The sequence below is a fragment of the Bos indicus x Bos taurus genome, chromosome 5 (genome assembly GCF_003369695.1).
Source record: "Bos indicus x Bos taurus breed Angus x Brahman F1 hybrid chromosome 5, Bos_hybrid_MaternalHap_v2.0, whole genome shotgun sequence".
Lineage (NCBI taxonomy): Eukaryota > Metazoa > Chordata > Mammalia > Artiodactyla > Bovidae > Bos > Bos indicus x Bos taurus.
The window spans coordinates 38,024,499-38,038,998 of record NC_040080.1 but is presented as its reverse complement, the minus strand read 5'-3'; the positions used below and the strand labels follow the sequence as shown (position 1 = coordinate 38,038,998).

General features: G+C 38.9%; 1 protein-coding gene across 16 annotated transcripts in view; it reads right to left on the bottom strand.

Moving 5' to 3' along the window:
* PPFIBP1 (PPFIA binding protein 1) overlaps positions 1-14,500 on the bottom strand; it is a 205,760-nt gene that overhangs the window by 18,374 nt on the left and 172,886 nt on the right. For 11 of the 16 annotated variants that reach the window (XM_027541600.1, XM_027541602.1, XM_027541599.1 and 8 more), the window contains 6 exons: positions 12,611-12,695; positions 9,560-9,714; positions 3,256-3,371; positions 2,640-2,687; positions 1,238-1,298; positions 886-915 (listed from right to left, as the gene is read on the bottom strand). In XM_027541600.1, coding sequence (XP_027397401.1) covers positions 886-915; positions 1,238-1,298; positions 2,640-2,687; positions 3,256-3,371; positions 9,560-9,714; positions 12,611-12,695 — 495 coding nt within the window. The remainder of the gene's footprint in view (positions 1-885; positions 916-1,237; positions 1,299-2,639; positions 2,688-3,255; positions 3,372-9,559; positions 9,715-12,610; positions 12,696-14,500) is intronic. The other 5 variants (XM_027541606.1, XM_027541607.1, XM_027541605.1 and 2 more) reach the window with 1 other exon arrangement.

Here is a 14,500-nt window from a genome sequence, read left to right as displayed (position 1 = left end):
TGTCAGTTACACCTACTCATGAGTCAAGGCAGTAAGAGCCAACAGTCGAGAGACTGCATCTGGAGAGAGTGTGCTTACCAGACTGTGACCTGTGCAAGGTTAACATTTGAAAAACAGAAGAAAGAAGAGCCAGAACCCATGTTGCCTTAAGAATACCAGAATGTCTGCTGTGGATAGACACTGGTTATATAATACAAACAGCTGGTGATCTTTCTAAGAAGGGCTTTTTGTGAAGTGTAAGGAAACCCAGGTTTGGTTTTTACTGTCATCAAGTAGCATAACCAAGAGTTCGGAGCTTCGCCTTTATTTTGTTATTATTGACATGAAAGTCATATAACATAAAAGTAACTATTTTAATTTTTGGCTGCGCCACATGGCTTGTGGGATCTTGGTTTCCCAACCAGGGATCAAACCCATGACTCCTGTATTGGAAGTGTGGAGTCTCAATCACTGGACCAGCGAAGTCAAAAGTAACTATTTTAAAGTGAGCAATGCAGTGGCATTTAGCACACTCATAGTATTGTGCAACCAACACCTCTACCTAGTTCTAAAACATTTCCATCATTCTAAAGTAAAACCCCTTATTCACTACGCAGTTTCTCCCCATCCTCTCTCCTCCACCCCTGGCAATCACCAATTTGTGTTCTATCTCAATGGATTTACTTATTCTGGTATTTTACACAAATGGGATCATATAATATGTGACCTTTTGTGTTGAACTTCATTCATTTGGCATGTTTTGCAGGTTCTGAGAATTTTGCTTTATGGGAGACATTTATGTAGTCTAATGTATTAAGCAATCTTATGCATTATGTATTAAGAAGTCTGCTGCATGTATTAGAACTCTCAAACATTTCTACACTGTAATCTGGACATAAAACTTACTTCTGAAGGCTTTGGAATAGACTCCTTTTCCTGTTCAAAACAACAACAGTGGTTAAATATTGTTATAGGAATTAATCGATTTAGAATTTCTCATATATAATTCAACAAATTAAAATAAATGTACATCTATTTCAGGGCTACAAAACCTCATCTTTACTTACTTTCTACAATATTAATGTCTCCACATTTGACTTTAGGTACTACTTTCAACCCTTTACACTCACATTCCTTAATATTTATCATTAACTGCAGCATCTAATACTTTTCCATTATTGAAACCACAAATGGGACAAGATGAAGATTCCTAAATATTTCGCCTCAGGGTAACAGACAGAAAAAACACAGGACCAACCCCGTCTGATGACTCTTTCTTCAGATTGCCCAGGCTGCTAGACTTCTGCAAACTTGAAGTTCTAAAAATAACAACAATAATAATGATGATTAATAGTAAGTGGCTCTGGTGCCACTGCTTCTAAGGAGAATGCCTTGGAAAGAAACTAAAATTGCATGTGAATGGAATCCTGGTAATAAAAGAAAATCTGGATTCAGACAGTCATTTATGTGCTTAACTAAATTATAATGTTTAGTTCTTTTAAAAGCAGGGGTGGTTAACTGTCCCGCCAATAACTCTAACTGTCCCGCGCACGTTAGAATGGCTGGAAAAACACTTAGGACTATCCTGTGATGTCAATATTTGAAAATAAACCAGTGTTTTCCACAGGCTAGTGGTGCATGCTTTGCACATACACATTTACACCAGGAACTTTTAAAATGGTTGTGTACTTTTTATATTAATCCTTCTAATGAAAATAAAGGATGAAAAAGTATTACTTTTCAGTTCACAAAGGAATCAGTTTTCTGAGTCTGGCAAAGCACTTTATTTTACAGCCCTAATCAAGCATAATAGAGGAATCCCTGTTGCGATAATAACTCGTTTAAAACCCAGGCACAGTGACAGTGTGAACACCTGGGAAAGTCTTGCTCTTCTCATAAGTTGCATTCAATTATATGCAGCTGTTGTTACTCAGAAAGTGAAGGCAGGAATATCTGACCAGTTTAAAAACAAGAGAGAATAAATAACTTTGCTCTAAAATACAGAATAATGGAATATACTAACAAACTTTTAAAAGGCATTTCTCATGTATTTATGTGTAAATAAGTTGCTAGAAATGTCAACTACCAAATAAATAAAAAGATAATGGAGAAAAAAGATCTCAGCTTTGAGTATAGCTCTGAAAATATTTTCCTAATTTCATCCAGACTTTAACTTGGATAAATGTAGCCATTAGGTCAGCTTACTAAGCTGAAAGTATGAAATACCATGGCAGCCTTACCAGCTGCTGTGATGCTTTTCTGACAGACATACTCAAAATATGCTGCTGCTAAGTCGCTTCAGTCATGTCCCCAACCCTGGGATTCTCCAGGCAAGAACACTGGAGTGAGTTGCCATTTCCTTCTCCAACTCAAAATATAGGTCAGTACAAAAATGAAATTTAAAGCACTGAACTTCACATGGAAACTGATGAAGGAAGGCTCAAGATCAGCAGAAAGCTGGCATGAAATAATGGTAAAAGAGAAGGATTTATTTGTTTCTTCACAACCCCGACCCCCACCCTCTCTGGTCATTACGGCTGCATTCACTCATGCAGGCCTCAGGGTCACCTGCTTCTAATACTAGTCATTGTTAGTGTAACAGACACTTTTGTGTCCCAAGCAGCAATCATATTTTCCACATTTGATAAAACAGAACTTACGCAAGACTATCACACAGTTGAGTTTCAGCAGCAGAACCAATTTCATCACTAAAATATTGTAAAAAAAAAAATTGATGAGTTTCATGAAAAAAAAAAAGACTATTCCAAGTGAACAAAACTGTCAATAAAAAAAAATTGTGCAAAAACAGTTACTTCTCTCTCTTTTGATATTTTACTTAATTTTATTTAGTCTGATTGGAAGATTAGGCAATTAATTTGGGAACACGTTCCCCCCACATTCCATTTGCCTAGGGAGAGACTATCGGATCCTTGTCTTGGCTCCTTGACAACATCTTTCAAATAGCCTCAGGAACATGACTGTTGCTATTCTCCTTGCAGCCCTTTGATGACCACCTGGGACCTAGGATATACAAGCCAAGTTCCCTCTCTAACCTGATCAGCATACTTCCCCGGCCGAACCTCCAGTTACTTCCTGCTTCACACCTCTTATTTTAATAATACAGAACTGCTGTGGGGCTCCCTGGCCTGTGTCTTGCTGTTTCTTGCTTCTCTGGGTAAAAGATTATGTCTATAAATAAATGCAGCCCACTCCTGCTTTTGGTGGATCTACTTTTTTGAGTACTCATATTGCAGTGTTAGGTCATAAATGACATACCTCTCCTCAAATGGAGTCTCTGGCTTAGAAGGCAATTTTGCTTTTTCAGAAGTTTCCAAGCCTTTAGATGCTGGCAATAATGAAGGGATTGAAACTTGCAAGATGCTGGTGTGGAACTGTAATGTAATAATAAAAAACCCCAAATCAATCCATCAAACAAACAGAACATAAGCCACAGAGTAACAAAGAGATAAATAAGACAAGTGGTCTATTGCTAAAATTTCATACACCTGTGTTTAGAACTCTATCCTTATATTGATAAAATGGTTTTAGGACATAAACATCCAGACGTGGTAACCAGAGGAAACATTCAGAAGAAGGTAATTTTGAAGGCACATTTGAAGAAGACACTGAATATTGAGAAGAAGGTGTAATAAATACCATTAAGAAAGTTAATAGTAAATCCTAACCACGTTAAGCCCTGATTGACATCTTGGCCCTGACACACTTGACTAAGCGAACTTGACCTTAGGCAAGTCACTTAACTGTGCATTCATTCTCTCCTCTGTAAAATGATAAAGTCAATGCCTACCTTACAGGGTTGCAATAATTGTAGATGAAATTTGGTTAAAGAGTTTTGTAAACAAAGCACTATTTTCACTTTAATTATTTTATATGTGCACAGGTTAACTAACTTCAGTTAACAGAACTGATGAAAAGTGTCATTAAAACAAATTACAATAGATTTTGTGGCTACACTACTTAAAACACAAAGCTTAGTAGTAACAATATTATAGCAAAAACAACAAAAAGCATAATACATTTTCTCCCCTAAATGCTTTGTATATTCTAAAAAGGATGGATTTTGTGAAAGGCCTTCTAAACACTGGTTTTCAGTAATTTCTGACAACCAGAGAGCAGTTAGATTGTGATCCACACCATGAAGAAATAAATGAAGCACTTAAAAAAAAAATTCCAGTATAAAATGAAAAAAACTTGCCTTAATGAACTCACTTTTGAAAGTCAACCAATCCAAGACAGCTCTTGGCTTCTGGGAGTAAGTTAGTCAGGTACAGACCCACAGCAGGAACACACTTCTGAGTGCCAACCAGTCAACAACAGCCTCACCTTCACAACCACACACAACTGATGCCAGCTCATTTCTGCCACTGAAAGCCCAATATCCTTGACCCACCAAAAAACTCACTTACTTAAATAAGCAATAAAAACAGCTTTGTGAGATTTGTTTCAGTTACTGAGTGACAGTCCCATCCTGTGATACTAGAAAAAATTATAAAATGTGAAGTCTGTTAAAGATTGGGCACAAGATGGAGTCACTCATGCTAAGCCCTATATTAGCAAGCCTGTACATAACTACATTTCCTATGCTCAGCTTTCCAAGACAAGGAAGGACTAGGTCAACCAGTCAGCACTTCCTGTTCAGCACAAGTTACCTGGCTGGGGCCCAAGACCTCTATTCTATGTAAGGGAATAACCCTGCGTTATACCAATCAGCACAGGCCAAGTAAGACATCCCTTTTCTGCTCCACTCTGACTGTAACAGTTGATGGAATGCTGCTGGATTCATGAATCACTGAATAAAGCCAAGAGATCTTTAAAATTTACCCAGCTGAATTTTGTTCCTTAACAAGTCATATTATTATAAAATAGATTACTTCATTATCACTTTTTTCCGTTTGAATCTTTATGATTCATTCCAGGCAATTTATTTAACCACCATACCCATTTTCTGATGTGCACTCACTTCCTTGGGAAAAATAGCTGCACTAGCAAACTGACCCATTTTCTAGATTTCCTTTAAAAATTTAGGGCTTTCACTCCAACCTCAAATTACCCTCCTGACTTTCCTTTAAAGATGTGGCTGAACATCTTCAGTCAGCCTAAAATCATTCTTGTTCCAAACTTAGTATCTGTCATTAAACTGCAATTCACATAGTGAAGACTTTTTTTTTTTTTGTAAAGATATGAGGTTATCCGGGTATGTCCCATATGGAACAGCAGCTGCTTTCAACAAATGGAGCACATGTAGTGGCCATCACACAGGATTTTTTCTTTTAGTGTAAATATTTAACAACTAGAGAATTTTTCCCTCTAAAATAATTCTTATTCCTTAACTAATTCCTTAGGTTTTTTTCCTATCAGTTTTATTGAAAAAAATCTATGACAAACCTAGACAGTGTATTAAAAAGAAGAGATATTACTTCACCAACAAAGGTCTAGATAGTCAAAGCTATGGTTTTTCCAGTAGTCATGTACAGATGTGAGAGCTGGACCAGAAAATAGGCTGAGTGCCAAAGAATTGATGTTTTCGAATTGTGGTGCTGGAGAAGTCTCTTGAGAGTCCCTTGGACGGCAAGGAGACTAAAAAACCAGTAAATCTTAAATGAAATCAACCCTGAATATTCACTGGAAGGACTGATGTTGAAGCTGATGCTCCAATACTTTGGCTACCTGATGCGAAGAGCCAATTCACTGGAAAAGACCCTGATGCTGGGAAAGATTGAGGGTGGGAGGAGAAGTGGGCAGCGGAGGATGAGACAGTTGGATGGCATCATCGACTCAATGGACATGAGTTTGAACAAACTCTGGGAGATAGTGAAGGACAGGGAAGCCTGGAGTGCTGCAAGTCACAGGATTGAAAAGTCCTGGACACGACTTGGCAACTGAACAATAACTGACATATAGCCACTGTGAAAGTTTAGCCACTTTATATGATTGCATAGTTAAGTTTAATTAAATTAGCATTTATTACCTCATATAGATAGATGAAGAAAAAGTTTTTCCCTTACAATGAGGACTTCTAGGATATACTCTCTTATCAACTTTCAAATACACAATACACAGTGTTAACTGTAGTCCTCACGTTGTACATCACATTCCTAGTACTTACTAATAGCCTTTGTACCTTTTGACTACCTTCATGCAATTCCCCTTCTCATCAATACCTTTTTAATGACACATTTCAGCTAAGAGAAATGTTGTTTTCTCATTCAATTGAAATTTCATATTTTAAGTAAAGATGCTATTTGATTCCTTCTCACAATTTCCTATAATAAAATGTTAGAAGAGAGATAGCCAAAGAAGGATCTGTTAAATATAAAGGAGCCAAGATTTAATTGAAAAATCAAACTGTTTCTCATTCCTAGTTTCCCTAGATGGAACACTACATATTAAAATTAAGAAATGGTTTCAAGGCAGAGATCAAGCACAGGTGTTGTCAGGAAAACAGCCTTAAGATGAAGCCACAGGTGTGGCTTTGTTAAGAGAGGAAAATTTGAGGTGGTGCTCTCCTTGAACCTTTCAAAAAGGTCAAAAAACTTTAAAGATAAAGGGATATCTCAGTGGCCTCACAGGGAACCTAAGGTTGTGAAGGTTTTTTGGTGAAGATATTTGTGGATATGATTTTATCTAGTGGAGTGAATTATACATTGATTCATAAGAAATTCTAAATGTTCAACATATTCTATTAATTTAGACTGAAAGGAATATAGCTAGTAGAAAATGAGAAGAAATGAAGGTTTTGTGACCTAAATGGACACGCAACAGAAAACTGCTGCTGCTGCTAAGTCACTTCAGTCGTGTCCAACTCTGCGACCCCATAGACGGCAGCCTACCAGGCTCCTACATCCATGGGATTTTCCAGGCAAGAGTACTGCAGTGGGGTGCCATTGCCTTCTCTGCAACGGAAAACTACTCATCTGCAAATACAGGCTTCTTCTTATTAAAAAGAAGGATGGCTCAAAAGGAAGCCAAGAGCCTAGAGGACTAGGCTCCATGGAATTGCTATGGACTAGTGACACAGGTGTGCCTTTTATTTCCCTATTTTTCAATAGGAGTGCCTACAGCAGCTACATTATGTCTATCCCACCACTGTATGCTGGATGTGTGGGGGACAGACAGCTTGTCCTTTAAGTTCCAGGTTCCTTAAATAGAATGGAATGGTATTCACAAAGCTGTGCCCAAGAAAATGTACCCAAAAAGCTTCATCTATAACTTGACCTAATCTGTATGACAAGACCCAGGGATACTGATGCCAAACTGGAATGAGGCTGAGAGGTTTTTGAAGAGGGGATGAATGTTATTTTCCATGGGAGAGGGATATAAATTGTTGGAGTCAGACAGCCAAATATGGTTGCCCCAATATATCCCATCCCATGTATTTTTATGATATTGGCACTTGTTCATCAACAGGTAGAGTCTATGTTCCCACTCTTTGAATCTGGATGGACCTGTGACTATAGGAGAAGAGATTCTACACGACTTCTGAAATAAGTCACAAACAGTGGTAAAATCTGCCCAGTCCTCTCCTTGGGATGCTCATCCTTAGGACCCACCACCACACGACAGGAAGCTAAGTAATCACATGTAGTTGTTCCAGTCTGAGTCTCAGCTAAAGTCCTAGTCAACAGTCTGCCTCACCCACCAGACACGTGAATAGAGTAGCCTTCCAATGACTCAAGCCCCTAGGTTTCTCACCATTCCAGCTGATGTCCAGGGGAGCAAAGACATGGTGTTCCTGCCAAACCCTGCCCAAACTGCAGATTCATCAGCAAAACCAATGTTGTGGTTCAAGCCACAAAGTTTTGGGGGTGGTGTGTAGCAGAGAACAATAATAGATTTTGGTGCCACTTTGAAGTGAAAGTAATATAAGTGAGTTTAAGGCTGTTTATTCCCCTCTAGCTGCTTTTTTCCGGAGAAGGCAATGGCACCCCACTCCAGTACTCTTGCCTGGAAAATCCCATGGACGGGGGAGCCTGGTAGGCTGCAGTCCCATGGGGTCGTGAAGAGTCGGACATGACTGAGCGACTTCACTTTCACTTTTCACTTTCATGCATTGGAGAAGGAAATGGCAACCCACTCCAGTGTTCTTGCCTGGAGAATCCCAGGGATGGCGGAGCCTGGTGAGCTGCTGTCTATGGGGTCGAACAGAGTCGGACCCGACTGAAGCGACTTAGTAGTAGTAGTAGTAGCTGCTTTTTTCAAGTTTAACAAATTGAAGGGGAAATTTTCTTCTTTTTTTTAAAATTTGAAAGTAGTCACTATTTATTAACTGATCAGATTACAAAAATAATCATGGTAGACACCCTAGTTCAAAAGACCTGTTGATCTGGTCTATTCTACTGCCAGCATCTCCACCTTCTACAAAATATGTGGTCTTTCTCTTTATTTCACCTTGTGAAGATAATTTGCAGGGCCGTAGGAAGGTGTTTGCTGCTTTAAGGCATTTTCCAATGCTACAGATCCCATGAAGCAGATCCTCCATGCAGATGATACCATATTTACCAAGCGATCAAGCAACCAATGTGTATGTAGATCCTCCATGCAGATGATACTATATTTACCAAGCGATCAAGCAACCAATGTGTAATCTGTCAAGGCAATTTGCTTCATCTTGTTTTGCCATAACTATGCTAGTAGATAATTCGTTTGCTGACTTCCAGTTTGGGTACCTCCACGCAATACATGGCTCCACAATACCCAGCTTGTTAACCGAAGTCCATCACCTTTCCGTGTTACCATCACAAGTGACTAAAACTTACATCATCTCACTTTGCCCCCACTTTATTCATTGCCTACTTATTTTTTAGTAAGTAGCTTATAATTTCATATGGAAGACCACATCTATCTCCAAAGGATTCATATGTCTTTCCTGAATTATATAAGTGATTTTGACATTGCCCAAGTCTTTATTTTTTTCCTTTTTAAACTTTTTATTTTGTATTGGGGTATACCCAATTAACAAACAATTTTGATAGTTTCCAGTGAACAGCAAAGGGACTCAACCATACATATACATGTATCCATTCTCCCCCAAACTCCTCTCCCATCCAGGCTGCCACATAACACTGAGCAGAGTTCCATGTGCTATACTGTAGGTTTTTATTGGTTATCCATTTTAAGTACAGCAGTGTGTACATGTCCATTCCAAACTCCCTAATTATCCTCTCCCTGATCCTTTCCCCTGGCAACCATAAGCTTGTTTTCCAAGTCTGTGAGTCTGTTTCTGTTTTGTAAGTAAGATCATTTGTATCATTTCTTTTTGGATTCTACATATAAGGGATGTCATGTGATATTTTTCCTTCTCTGTCTGACTTACTTCACTCAAAATGACACTCTCTAGGTGCATCCATGTTGCTGCAAATGGCCCAAACCTTTATTTATTAAAGAGAGGAGGGGGGGAAGATGTTTCAAATAAAGACCCAGAGGTCATAATGACTGCCAAGACAAAGCAAGTCCGTGATCCAACTGAGAAAAGAATCCATGTCTTTGATGCTATCAATCGCACTTTAACTTTCAGTGACAGAGTCTCTTTAACATGAAGAAACAATAAGTCTGTAAATACCTCTTCTGGAGCACTTGTGTTAAATGGGTCATGACTGGGAGATCCCCTTACTGGCGTCGGCGACAGGTTCTTCTCCAGATCACTAAAGCCCTGAGCATCCAGCAGGGTGGAAAAGGAGCTGGATGGAAGCAGGTCTTCAAAGTCGCCATCTTGGCCTAGGAAACAACAAAGCACAGAGTGGACACCAGCAGCTTCTCACTTTTGGAAGAAGATAAGAATCCCAACGATCTTGAACATAAAGTTTTCTGATCCTTAAAAATCAGAGTCAACTTCTGGCATCCCTAAGAACAACAACATGGGCCCTAGGAATAGCATCTTAAACTGGGAGCACCTAAGGTCCAGTGAGTATCCAGCACTGGTATTAATGGAGGTAATCAATTAATCAATAGTGATTTAACAGACGTAACTATGGACTCACAGCACTGGCATTAAAGCTAATTGTCTGACAACCCTTCTATAATTTTGTGGCAGCATTTGGAGCTTTAAATATTTCACTTCAGAAATAACCTGTGGAGGAATGCCAGTAGTGCAACAAAAGCGATTCTAAACAGCAACAGAGTCACACACAACTCCATTTCCATCACGACTGTGCTCTTGAAAAAAAATGTGCAAAGCAAAAAGGGAAAAGAGAAAAGACGATGACTCTTGGTCCCTCTTAAGAGGGTTCTTTATGCCATTCATTTAATTTTAAAGCAGAAAGAATAATGACTTAATGGAAAAAAGCAATCACATAACCAGCAAAGTAGCAACTCTGAGAATTTTTTTTTAATGTGTCTAGAAATGAAAAGGATTAAGTGCTAAACAACAGTGCCAGACATTCTTTTTTAAAAAACAGAATGGTCCTTCCAACTAGTCTTTAACACAGAATGGCAAATCATTTACTTGTTTAAAGATACTAACTAGACATAGCTTTTTAATTTAGGTTTTATTAGATTTTTACTCTAATTTTATTAGAATTGAGGTATTCTTAGAATTGCCTGAGGATTTTCGAAGTAAATATAAATCCTACTAAGAAAGCACTGTTGTGAAACTCATTAGAAGAGGACATAATTTCTAATGGCTTATAAAAATCCTTCTGTACAGGGTTAAAAACTCTCCCTTTTAACTAGACTATTTTTATATGCATAGATTAAAAAGGCAGAAAGAATTACATGAAAATGCCAGTAGTGATCATGCCAGTGCAATTATGAGTGATTTTTACCCCTTTTCTCTATTTTCTAAAAGTTTTACAATATAGTCTAATTGCAGAAATCAATCTGCTTTTCTTTCATTTTGAAACATTAGATTATAGTATTGAGATTCTATAAAATCAAACAATGTTACAAATACTGTGACTATGCAAAACTACTATGTAAAATATTTACATAATAATTTTATGTAAAAATTAATTAGAGAATCTGTAATGTTCCTTAAAAGAGACTCTTGTAAAGGCATACAAAATGCTGAGTGATGAGAACTGTCATAATAATTACAGGTTTATTTGCTCATTCAGATAACTATAAAGTCTTAATACATGCCAGGCCTCATGGACAAAAAGATGAAGATCCATTTTGTTCAAAGATCCTGGTACAAAGGATTTTCTTTCTTTGTGAACCCATCAAAATTAAAATTTCAAAATTCCACAAGTACCTTCCCAAAGACTTATTTTCACCACTTACTTTTAAAGTAAATAGCCCCATCTATGCAGTGCGAATGAACAAGAAAACTTTAAAGCTCTTAACATTTTTGCTTATTTTGAATGACCCTCAAAGCTTTGCCGTACTTGAGGATGGCCAATTGGCCCATCAGCAGATAAAATAATAATAAATACAACAAAATACAAGCTATTTTTACTTAGATGTTTTATAGACTTTAAAAAAAAAAGTATTCAAAGCTGAACACAATCCCCCTCAAGCCCTGCAATGTTCCTCCTCTAGGTTTCCCCCTCTTGGTAAGTAGAGCCATCCTCTGCTAGTTGCTTAAGCCAGAAATGTTCATCTTTCCTGATGCTTTCTTCTTTATCACTTTGCTAATCTAACTCATCACACTATCAAGTCAAGGGTAACACCAAAATTGATGCTTTTGAACTGTGGTGTTGGAGAAGACTCTTGAGAGTCCCTTGGACTGCAAGGAGATCCAACCAGCCCATTCTAAAGGGACCAGTCCTGGATGTTTATTGGAAAGACTGATGCTGAGGCTGAAACTCCAGTACTTTGGCCACCTCATGCGAAGAGTTGACTCATTGGAAAAGACTCTGATGCTGGGAGAGATTGGGGGCAGGAGGAGAAGGGGACGACAGAGGATGAGATGGCTGGATGGCATCACTGACTCGATGCACATGAGTTTGGGTGAACTCCGGGAGTTGGTGATGGACAGGGAGGCCTGGCGTGCTGCAATTCATGGGGTCGCAGAGTCAGACACGACTGAGCGACTGAACTGAACTGAACACCAAAACAGACTTCCAATCAGCACTATCAAATCTTCCCACTGTAATACTGCAAGGTTCTCTTGACTGGTTTCCCTTCCTTCCAACACTGCTGGAATAGTCCCAGTGGTCCATAGTCCATGATGCTCCATTTGTCATGTCACTGACTTGTTAAGACCCTTCAGTGGATCCTCTGGGCTGGAATGAGAGCTGAACTCCTCACCTTGCATGATCTGGCTGTGTCTCTTCTATTATCTCATCTGTCTCACTCTCCCCTCTGCCCACGACCTTTCAGGCACATGCGTCTCCTTTTTTTAAATTGAAGTATAACTGCTTTACAATGTTATGTTAGTTTGCTGTACAATGAATGCTCTATGCACTGAGATCCTTTTCCACCGAGGCTCTCGCACATGCTGTGATTCTCACTCTGGAATGTCCCCTATACGTGGGGATGGCTCTGTCTGAGCAACCAAACAAGACCGCACTCAGCAGCCTACACTTTTTCTGGCAGAGAAGAGATGCCTAATAACTTTGCTGAATGAATGGATGACCCACCTAATTTGAAATAATAGCAATTGAGGCCAAATGTAAAAAGTTTACAGCCACGTAAAATCAACTCAAGCAGAAAAGCTCTTAGAGCTACATACCTTTTTTACTTGGAGCCAAAACCACTGTTTCTTGCATTTTCTTATACCTGTTCAGGCACTGTCGAAGATCTTCTATTTTCCGATCCTATTAATAAAATAATAATTTTTAATATTTGATTTTAAAACAATAAAAGTAATTGTGACACAAAGAATGAGCAGATGTGAATTATTTACATTATTCAAAGAATAGTTCTAAACTTTAATAAAACTGCTAATGTCTAGAATATTTTTCCTACATACATCAGAGATATAGAAAAAGTACCTCTAAATTTAGAGATCCTATCCTTCAGCTGCCATCTTTAAAAAACAAAAACAAAACAAGGTAATAAGATACAAAAAAAGCCGAGAAAAAAATCAACTTTAATTACTCTCCTCTCTAACATAAGTCAGAGCTGGAAAGAAAGATCTATACTTGTTATCTTCATCAGCCACCATCAATCTCCATCTGGTTTTCCCCTTCTCACAACACTCTGTCAAAGTTGCTTCAATTAGTCATCAGGGACTTTTCTCTTCGGGGCTTCTCAGGTGGCGCAGTGGTAAAGAATCCTCCTGCCAGTGCAGGAGCCGCAGGAGACACAGGTTCAGTCCCTGGGTTGGGAAGATTCCCTGGAGTAGGAAATGGCAACCCACTCTAGTATTCTTTCCTGGGAAATCTCATGGACAGAGGGGCCTGGCGGGCTACAGTCCATGGGGTTGCAAAGTGTCGGACACACAGCACACACACGACCTTCTCTTTACTAAAAACAATGGACACTTTTCATCCTTTTCCAAATCTGATCTCCAGGTGGCACTTGATTTGCCCCCACTTTCCTTCTTTCATTTTCCTCTCCACTCTTTCTTTTCTTCTGTCTTGATTTATTAATCCTTGAGCAGATGAATATTCACTTTCATTACCCCCAACTCCACCCCATGCTATCATCCCAACCCAGAATATGAAATGTTAGAGCTTCAGGGTTTTCTCCTTTACCCTCTTCTCTTCTCCCAGGCCCTCAGTTTGGTAGATGATAAACATGGGTCCCCTAGCTCCCTCCAACATGGATTTGGGGCATGACCATATGACCTACTTAGGCTAATGATATATAACAAATGTGGTTCAAAGCAAAGGCTTGAAAAGTAGTTGCACACTGGGGCGTGCCCTCTCTTGCTGCCCTAGGAACTCTGAGGCCACTACGTGAAGAAGCGTAGGTTAGCCTAATGGAGATAGGGAGATCATTTGGAGAAGACACAACCCAGTCTGTCAATCACCAGACATGTGAATATCCAGCCCCATCCCAGCCACCAGCAAATGGTAGAGGATCAGCAAAGTCAGCCTGGACTAGAACAATCTAGCCAATCTACAGAAGTATGAGAATCAACAAATGTGATTTATTACGGAGCAAAAGCAAACTGATACATCAACTATAGTTTTGTCCCCACCAATCTACATAATTCAACTCTATATTTCTCCTAAAATTGACAGGGCTCACTGCCCACCAACTTATAATCCTACATTAATCCTAAAATGTAGATTCATTTTCCAACTTTCTATGAGAAATCTCTGTAATGTCCCACAAACACATCACAAATTGAATACATCTAAAATGAAGCTCATTATTCACCCCGAGTACTTGAGTCTCTGCTTGGATTCCCTTAACTCTTTTATGGGTACCCTCATTCAACCCACTGCCCAAACCAGAAAATATTTCCCAAATCCAAAGATTTAAAACTCTTGCTAACCAGTGAATTTCTCTAAAATCCGCCCCCTCCTTATCACTTCACTGCCACTGCCTTGTTTCCACATCTTCATTTCTCACCTATTTTAACAGCCTCTTAATTGTTGTCTTCATTCTCTTTCTTTTATTCTTGCTTCTATTCTGCCACCAGAATTGGCTTTTTAACACGGCAATTTAA